A 9,627-nucleotide genomic window follows, 5' to 3' on the forward strand; every position below is an offset into this window, starting at 1 on the left:
CGCCGTGGCCCCGTGCCAGACTGACACCGCCCCCCCCCAGGCTGATGTCACCTGCCCCACGCTGTGCCCTGGGAAGGGACCCCCTTCTTCCCTGGGTTGTCCCCACTACCCAGTGCACTTTGGACCTCCGGGTGATGGAGAGCCATGGTGGGTGAGCTCTGGGGGTACAATGGGACCCATCCCTCAGGAGGCACGTTGCACCCTCCCCTCCTGCTGTCACTCACCGCGAGGGTCCACCTGGGTGAGATAATAGAGGACGCAGGCACCAGCACCGTTTGCCTTGATCAGATAACCTGTCTGCAGGGACACGGCCCTCACAAAATCCTTCCGGGGTGGGTATTTCTGCAGAGAGATGCCGTGAACCTCAGAGCCTGCCCAAGCCACTGCCCAGCCCTGCCTGTGCCTGCTAGCCCATGGGGCCAGCACCCCTGCCAGGGCTGGGGCCAGCTGGGGGCTCACCGGGTGCTTGACGCTGTAGTTGATGATCATGTAGTCATTGCCCAGGGGCAGCCAGGAGCGCAGGGTGACGAAATCTCGGTTCTTCAGGGGGCTTGGGCATTTCCCTGTGGACAGACCATGTTACACCCCAACCCGTTGCCCCCATGGCCCCACACCCATGCACAGGGCTGTGGGGTTGGGGAGGGGGGCCCTGGGAGTCCCCAGGGGCCGGGGGCTGCTCACAGGAGTAGTATCCCACGTCAGCATTAACGGTGAGGCGCCCGATGTCATAGGTCTCTATCATGTTCGAGTCCCATTTCTTGCGGTAGCGGGTATCGTGCAGCACATCGTAGAGCGTCTCGGCAGGGACATCCTTGCAGGAGATGCAAGTCTGTGGGGAGATGGGCAGTCGGGCAGGGGGGCAGCACCCACCCCCAGAGCATGGAGCTGTGCCCATCTGGGGACGAGGACTTTAAGTCTGTTCCTCTGTGTGGTGGCATGCCCCTGTGCTGCTATAAAGCCACGTGCACGTGTGCCATGGAGGATGCTCTGCACACATGGTGCAGGGCACGTCCCTGCTTCAGGACAGCCCAGGCAGAGCCACTGGCCCCGCTGCCAGCATGCAGCACAGTGCAAAGGCAGGAGGGCGGCAGGGGGTAGAAGGACCCTCTGCCCTCAAACAGCTGCCTGCTGGTCCAGGCTCTGGTGCCTGGGTGCCCTGAGCCCAGTCTTGTCCCGTCACCCCATGTTCCTGCAGGGCAAGCAAAGGGATGCTCCTGCCCTGGCATGATGCTCTCGGGTGCAGGGTCCAGTTCGGGGAGGTTGGCGGGGCCTGGCTGTAACCGGAGCCGTGGAGCTGCCCGACCGCGCCAGCGAGTGCATTATTGATGAAGCCGGCTGCCCTGCTCCTTTCAATGCCAGGAGGAAGGAGATGTCATCTGCTCCTCATTAGAGGCCTTGCATCTTTGATGAGGTGTTCGGCAGTGCTGTGTAATTGGAGATGGCCCTCTGAACGTGGCAGGTCCCATCAATCTCGGGCAAGCTTTCCCCGATGGCCTGGGTGATGGTTTCTGCCCAGTGTGCTGGACTCGTGCCCAGGACAAGCTTGGAGATGTGCTGCGCTCCCTGGGGCACCATGGAGGAGAGTGTGGGAGCACTCAGCCCCCTCCTCCTGCTCCCCCTCCCCAGCCACCCCCTCCCAGATGGGTCTGGAGGTGCTGCTGCTGCAGGGTAAAGCATGCCACCAGCTGGAGGTGGAGCTCATGGTCCTCCTGGGTTCCTGGAAGCTCTGGTTATCACAGCAGGACCATTGCAGTCTTGCACCCCTAAAATCCACCACTAAACGTGCCCACCACCCCTCTCCAGCCACAGATGAACAGAGGCCATGCAACAGCTGCACCAGGCGCAGCAGGTGGTCAGCTAGGACGGGGAAGGCACAGAGCCCAAACCCAGACCATCCACAGTGAATTCAGGTGGAAAAAATCCAAAGCTCCAACTGCTCAGGGACTCTCCAGTTTACGCCTGCATTAATGGAAAGACTGGGGCTCTTCTGACCCCCAACCCCCAGCCTGTACAGCTCAGCTCTTCCACACAGACTGGGTGGCATCCTCCATCCCACATTTTGGGAAGGGTGCCTGGGCAGCGCTAATCCCTGCACCGTGCCCAGGCCCTCTCCAGAGCAGGGAAAAAAAACATCAAGGAGGTATTACTTGCAATGAAACAGGCTGGACGATGGTGCTCAGAGCCCCCTGAGCCTGCCTGGGGTCCCCTCTCTGTGGGGTTCGCTGGTGGCAAAGGGGGATATAACTGCATCCCTTCTGCTGGGCTGTGCTTGTTTGAACTTGGTTGGACTTCACAAGGTTCCTGCCAGCCTGTCCCTCCAGCCTGTACAGGTCACCCCGAGCAGCAGCCTTGTCTCCAGCACTTCAAATGTTCTCCGCGTGCCAGTGCTGCCTGCAGACTTGCTGAGAGGGCACTCGATCCCATCATCCCAGTAACAGGGTGGGACCCAGCAACTGGCCACCGTCTGGACTCTGCACTGCTGACCACCATGCCATGAGCCTGGTGGTGAGCTGGTTTTCCACCCACCTCATCATCCACTTCTCCAGTCCAGATCTCACCGATGTGGTGATGAGGAGACTATGGGAAACCCTGTCAAAGGCTTTACTAATGTCAAGGTACAGGGCTTTCACTGTTCTCCCCATACCCACACAGTCAGTCCTCTCATTGCGGGAGGCAATCAGGCTGATCAAGCGTGATTTGCCCTTGGTAGGTCCCTGCTGCTGTTACCACTGCCCTTGTCCTTCAGGACATGGCTTCCAGGAGGATGTTCTCCACCACCTTCCCAGGGATGGAGGTGACACAGCAGCCCACAGTGCCTGGGAGCATCCTTCTTGCCCTTCTGGAAGATGGATGTGACATTTGCCTCTTCCCAGTTATCAGGGACTTCCTGCAGTCACCAGGACTTTTCAAAGAGACATTGGCCAGACCCCTCAGCACCCCTGGGTGTGTCCTGCCTGGTCGTGTGGACTTGTGCGTGCCCAACTGGCTTAAGTGCTCCCTGATGCTAGCCCAGAAGTTCTTCCCCAGCTCATGGTGGCAAGGTGGCGTGTATTGCAGCTACACCTCTGCAGAGAGCACTGCTCCTCCTCCTCACTGTGGCCCTGAAGGGCCTCCATCCATGGCAGCATTGCAATCATTGTGTGCCCAGCTCTTCCTCGTGTCTCCCCAGCTGCACGTGCTGGTGTGCAGGCACCCGAGATGGGCTGCCGGTTACTCGGTGTTCCTGAGAGTGGTGCAAGAGCCTCCTCCAGTGTACTGTACCCCAGGTGCCTCCTCACCACCTCCCCGTGCCTCCCCTGTTCTTCAGGTCGTAGTAACCCTTCCCTGACACTCCTAGTTGAAAGCTCTCTTTATCAGATTGGCTGTCCTGTAGGTAAGATGCTGTGGCCCTATTTGCTTAGGCAAATCCCATCCGAGGCCAGCAGTCCTGATCCTCGGTGGCCCAAAAAGCCAAAGCCCTGCCCGTGACACCAGCCACAGAGCCAAGCACTGACCCGCAGGATGCTCCCATGCAGGGCTTACCCCGTGGTGGGCCTCCCATGCCCCTTGCCCCCAGTACCCTGTAACCACTCTGGCAGTGTCACTCATGTAGATGAGCTACAAGGTGTAACAACCTGAGGGATGATTGAACCTCGCTACTCCCTCTGCAGCATTCCAGATAAGGCCCCTGGCAAAAAACAAACCTCCCAAGACAGCACATGGGGGATCTTAAACTCTCTGGGATGCTCATTCAGTGCAGGATGCCAGGCGATGTGCCCCAGGATGGTGTGGCAGGGGCGAGGCACCAGGGAGGCATCCCGCCAGCCTGTCTCATGCCCGGGGGCTCCCGGCAAGGCCATCTCTATAACGTAATCGATCCCAGGGCCTTCCTGCCTGTGTTTGGATCAAGGGCAGCCGCAACGTGAGCCCACATGCGTGCATGAATGGCAGGACGCTGCAGCGGGCATCCCGGCAGGTCGAGAGGCTAAAGCCACGAGGCGGGCAGCAAGAGCCTGCAGAGCAGCTTGCCAGCTGGGGAAGCACCTCTGGGGGACTAACCCCGCCAGCCCCGGCATTCAGGGCAGAAACACCCCCAGGCAGGCTGGAGCAGGGTGCTGTGCACCCCCAGGATGGGCCAGCACCCCAGGGACCCTTGGGAGCAGCTGGGCATGCAGCTGGGGCAGGGAAGGGCTGGCGGTCCCACAGCCACCGGCGTCTGCTTACCTTGATTTTCTGCACGGTGCAGCTTTCCTCCTGGCCCTGACTCCACACGGTCACGCCAGCCTTGTTATACCGACAGTGCCAGCCCTCCAGGCTCTCACACTGATCCCTGAAGGAGCTGAAGTCGGAGTCATCTGGGATATAAACCATCTCCCCTCCTCTGGACATGGGGCTGAGCTGCCAGACCCAGGGTGCGGGCACCGGCTGCAGGCAGGCTCCTTCTGCCTCGCCTCCTGGGAAACCTGGCTGTGCCCTTGAGCTCTGCCTTGCTGGGTGCCTGCTGCAGCTCACATCATCCTCTGAGCCCCGAGCCCGTGCCCCCGGAGCAGGCACCGGCCGCCCAGGCACACCGGGACAGGCAGAGACCTCCAGCCACCCCAGCCACGCTGCGCCGCACAGAGCAGCGGGGAGGAAGGCTCCTTCCCTGCAGTTGCTATCGCAGCTGCTGGGAGCTCAGATGTCTTCCCCGGCTGGCTAACCAGGATCACATTTCTCTCCGGCTGGCTGTCAGCTCCTCTATTATTCAGCAGGTAGCAGCGTGCAGGTGGCTCGGCTTTCAGAGCAAAGCTGCCCCTGGCTCCCCGAGCCCCCCGGCCCTGCCGGCCCTCCTCTCCCCTCGCTGGCACGCTGGCAATCACTGTGCCTGACTTTGCAGCACCAGCTCGCTGGCGGGATCAGCTGATCACCTGCCAGGAGCAGCGGCCAGGCCTCCCAGCAGTGCGGCGGAAGCAATGGGCTTCAGCATTGGTGGGATGCGGTCCAGCGTGGGTCCTGGTGTGCCTGGGATGGGGCCGTGGTCCAGTGCACAGGGCCTTGGCTGTCAAGGTGTCCTGGGTCTGTGGGGTGGTCTCCTGGTGTGGGGAAAAGAAAGAATTTGCAGGTGGGGAGGTTGCCCCTCACTGGTCTCTCAGGATCCTGGTGATGCTGGTGGGAAGGGACTCCTGGGAGTCTCTAGCCCACCCTCCCGCTTGGAGCAGAAACACCATCAGCACAGGGTGAGGTCATCCATGGCTTTACCCAGCTGTGTCTTGAAGGATGGACTTGCCCCACCTCCCTGGTGGCGTGTCCCACAGCTGCACCACCTCCCCGGGAAAAAAAAAGTTCCTACTGTCCAACCTGAAGCTGCAATTAATGTCTGTTGTCCTTTGTTACATCTCACGAACTACTGAGAGAGCAGGGCTCCATCGCCTTTGCATCGACCCTCCAGGTAGCTGCAGGATGCTGGTAGATCCCAGCCCACCCCTTTTGTAGCCCCAGGCCCCAGCCCTGCCAGCAGCATCTGCTGGTCCCTCTCCAGCTCCTCCACTTCTCCCTGAACTGGGGAGCCAGTCTGGGTACAGCACCCAGCTGTGGGCTCTCTGGTGCTGCGCAGAGGGGACAACACCTTCTCTCAGGCTGCTGGCCACGCTCCACCTCATGTCACCCAGGGAGACAGCTTGCCCCATTTGCTCAGCCTCTTGACCAGGGACCTTGTCCCAGGTCCTTTTCACTGGGACCCAGCCTGGGTGAAACCTGAGGTTATCTATCTGGTCTGTCTTGCTGATGTCCATGAGGTTTCTGTTGACCCAAATTTTGAGTTTCTCAGGGTCCACCTAGACTGAGGCTCTGCCTTTCACCATTTCACCCATTCCCCCCAGTTTAGCCTCACCTGCAAGGCAAGGGTGCACTTGTCTCCTCATCTGACCCTCTGATGAGGATGGGGAACATGGCCCCAGTACTGACCCTGGGGTACCCCACTTGAGACCAGCTGCCAGCTGGGCATCAAGGTATGGGCAAAAACTCATGGAAGGGAGAGCAGGGAGAAAGCTGGAGAGCTGCAGCCGCTCACAAAGCCTTGCCTGCAGCTGCCCACACTGTAGCAATGTGCGCTGAGCTCCTCCATGCAGACTGGCTTGTCGTGGGGCTGCGTGTTTCACAGCTCAGGTTGCTCTGGGCACCGTGACCGTCTGAAGGCGAGGCCGAGCTGCACCGTCTGAAGGCGAGGCAGAGCTGCCAAGTGCCACGCTCCGTTAAAGAACTGCTGCAGCGGACAGGGAGTGGCAGATCCCAAGTTGGGGATGATGCAGAGGAAAGACCTTGGGGTGGCCTTGGGGCTGCAGAGCAGGGAGCAAGCAAGGCCATACGGATTTATGGTCTGGAGCTGTCTAACGCCACTGCTGTAGTGTCCCATGGGGTGCACAGGAGCGTGTGTGTAAGCATGTGCACACCTGTGTGTCCACGTGCAAGTGTGTGCAGTCACTCCAGCCCCTGCAAGTGCCAGACACAGCCCGTAGAGCCCATGCGTGGTCGCGTGGGGGAAGGTGGGACCCAAGCCTGGGGGCTTTGGGCTCTGAAGTGTGTCCAGGGGGTGAAGAAAGGAAGGACACTGCAGTCCTGGGGACGGAGGAGCTCGGACCAGCTGTGTGGGAAGGAGCAGACTGCTTGCCCAGCATCACTGAAGCAGGAACCAGCCCTACCTGGCCACATTTCTCTCTGCACCTGAGGGACAGGAGCATTTCTCTGCTTGGTGGGTCAGGCTGGAAACTTGAGCAGAAAGTGCTTTCTTCTCTTCTGAAGCAGCCCTTGGGGTCAGTGTTCAAGCTGGACAACAGTGCAAACACCCAAAAACTCACTGGTCATCACCATCACATATCTCCTGCCAGCCACCAGCTGAGCTGAGATGGGTTTCCATGACCCACTTGCCCTTGCAAGCACTCAGGGCTCAAACCAACCCCATCTACCACTGCCCTTGGTTCTTTTGGACCCAAGGTCTGGATCTGGATGCTGCTGCTGGGAGCTGGCACACCCCAAAGGAGAGAGATGAAGGTGACTGTAGCAAACGTAAAGCAACACGTTAATGTGACCTTGCCTCTGTCACATCTTGTTTAACTTCTCTTCATGAGCACTGAATATCAAATGTCCTGTGGCTGGAGCCACCTTGAGTTCCCAGCCAGGCAGTGGCTATCTCAGGAGCAATGTGACGCTGCTTTGTGGGGTGTCCCGGAGGTATGACAGCCCCATCTTTCCCATCCTCCATGGAGGAAGCGGCAGGAGCTCAGCAGTGGGGAGGGAGGAAATCAGGGCGGCATCAGAGCTGCCACCCTAGCAAGACCCGAGCCCAAGGAGGATGGACTTCATGGGCTCATTTGGCACAGTATGTTAGCAGGGATCTGGCTAGACTCTGGGCGCGTCCCCATCGCATGGTGCCTTCCAGTCCCTGCTGTTGGGGCTGGCTGAACCTGCACCCTGGGGTTAGTGGTGTAACCCCACTATTCTGCAGCTTCCAGCAGCTGGTGGTGGCTTGTCACACCTGGTTTAGTTGGACGCTGGCTTTCATTAGCCATGGGACTCCGGCAGCTTGCGGTGTCCCCATGGCTGGCACGGAGTTACATTCCCTGGGCTGACAGCATAGCTGTGCTCCATGTCTGTGTCTTCACAAGCGAGAAATACACCGTCAGGAGACAGGTTTGCTCTTCACAAGGTTGTCCCCTCTCTGGGATGCTATCCCAGGGCACTGCTGAGAGGGGTCCATCTGCTGCGAGCACGCAGGGTCCTGTTCTTGGTGGGACTCTCCAGCCACGCTTTTTCACTGTGCACAGGCAGTGGGGGATGACACGGGGGATCGTCAAGCCAGCAGCCCCCAGGACACCCCTGCATGCCCCACGGCCACTGGCTCTGTGAGCAGGGGCCTCTCCAGAGCCTGGTGGGGCCAGGGCATGCAGGGGGTTCTGGTGAGGGTACAGCGGGGAGGACCCAGCTTCCATTCTGGGTGTGTCCAAACAAGGACTTTCCGGTGCCTTCCTCCTTCTCCTTTCATTCTCCAGGTCAAATTTCTAAACTCTCCAAGTGTCTTACAGCCTCTAGAGCTGCGATGTGGGATTTACACACCAGGAGTGGGGTTGCAGGGCTTTGCGTGAGGGTGTTCACGTCTCTGTTAATGAGCTCAGATGCCTCAGCAGGACGAGCTTCCAGCCTCTCCAGAGCTGGAGAAGAGCATCCAATCCCCTCTGCAGCGACCGCTCCTGCTCCTCCGAGAATCAACTTTGAAAGGCTTTGCAAATTGAAACGAAAAATGTTTTTCCTACAGAAAATGGTTGTGCTTTGGCTTTATGTGAACGGCAGTGCTGGCTCCCCTCAGATCCTCATTCCACCAGGGTTTATCTCTTGGGGAATGAATAAGGGAGTTAAGGAGGAAAAGCTAAAGATGGGCTGAGCGTTTCCTGGCCCAGAGAAACCCAACTGGAACAGTTAGGAAGCGTTAAAGCTGCCACACAGCATTAAGAGATCCTGGCTGGGAGATGAAGATCGTCCCAGGATGGGAGCAGGAAGGTGTTAAGCCCCTGAGAGACATCAGGGCATGCTAGCTCTGGCCAGGCTACCTGCCCTTTGAGGGACACAGTGAGAAGCAGGAAAACCAGGCAAAAGCGAGATCCCGACCCAGGAGTGGTGCAAGACATGAAACACCCTGGGGCTGCAGGGACCCCTGGGGAGACCCCAGTGCCCTAGGCCTGCAGGGACCCCTGGATGCCAAGTGTGGTCCCAGAGTCCCAGGACTGCAGGGACTACCCCAGAGTCCTGGGGCTGCAGGGACCCACAGGGGAGCGAGTGAGACCCCAGAGCCCTGGGGCTACAGAGACCTCTGGGGCCCCAGGGAGACCCCAGAGTCCCAGTGACACCAGAGCCCTGGGGCTGCAGTGAGCCCCAGGGCCCTGATGAGACCCCCAAAGTCCCAGAGCTGCAGGGACCCCCAGGGTCTTGGTGAGACCCCAGAGCCTCAGTGAGAGCCCAGAGCCCCAGGGTTGCAGGGACTCACAGGGGCCCCAGTGAGACCGCAGAGCCCTGGGGCTGCAGGGACCCCTGGGTGCCTGAAGAGAGTCCTGGGGCTGCAGGGACGCCTGGGTGCCTGAAGAGACCCCAAGATCCTCGGGGCTGCAGGGACCCCCCCCCAGCCACGTGCCCATCCAATCCAACCAAGTGAAAACCCAGCTGCAACTCCCTCGGGCAGTGCCACACCATCCCCCGCAGGAAGGCAATGTCCCCCACATGGGTGACATCCCCGGCTCAGGGCCACCGTGCCCTGGGACCCCGCTGCGGGCTGTGCCGCTCGCCCGGCGTGTGCAGTCTGGGGCTCGCCCGCTGGGTGTCACGCGTGCTCCACGGACGACAGCGACAACGCCAGCACCAGGGAGAGGCCAGGGAGAGGGACAAGCCGAGGGACAGAGAGAGGAGCAGGGCCATGATTCCGGAGGGGTCAGCCGCAGGTCCCCACCGGCCACCAGCCGCAGAGGCGACGTGTCCCCCTGCTCCACGCCGATGCCACCAGCTCACCCAGGGAGGTGGAGGTGATGCCTGGGGCTGTTTCTGACCTGGGTCCCCCACCCCCGGTGCCTGGCAGGTGCTGGCTGCTCCCCCACATACCCTCCCCAGGGTGCATTGGCGGTGGCTTCG

At 60.2% G+C, this 9,627-nt stretch overlaps 1 protein-coding gene across 1 annotated transcript in view; it reads right to left on the reverse strand.

Moving 5' to 3' along the window:
- STARD10 (StAR-related lipid transfer (START) domain containing 10) overlaps window positions 1-4,368 on the reverse strand; it is a 5,016-nt gene extending 648 nt beyond the window's left edge. Inside the window, exons 1-4 of the mRNA XM_009330001.1 lie at window positions 4,204-4,368; window positions 682-829; window positions 460-563; window positions 225-342 (exon numbers count right to left, since the gene is read on the reverse strand). Coding sequence (XP_009328276.1) covers window positions 225-342; window positions 460-563; window positions 682-829; window positions 4,204-4,368 — 535 coding nt within the window. The remainder of the gene's footprint in view (window positions 1-224; window positions 343-459; window positions 564-681; window positions 830-4,203) is intronic.
- Between the last annotated feature and the right edge of the window lie 5,259 nt (window positions 4,369-9,627).

The sequence above is a fragment of the Pygoscelis adeliae genome, unplaced genomic scaffold (genome assembly GCF_000699105.1).
Source record: "Pygoscelis adeliae isolate BGI_AS28 unplaced genomic scaffold, ASM69910v1 Scaffold248, whole genome shotgun sequence".
Taxonomy (NCBI): domain Eukaryota; kingdom Metazoa; phylum Chordata; class Aves; order Sphenisciformes; family Spheniscidae; genus Pygoscelis; species Pygoscelis adeliae.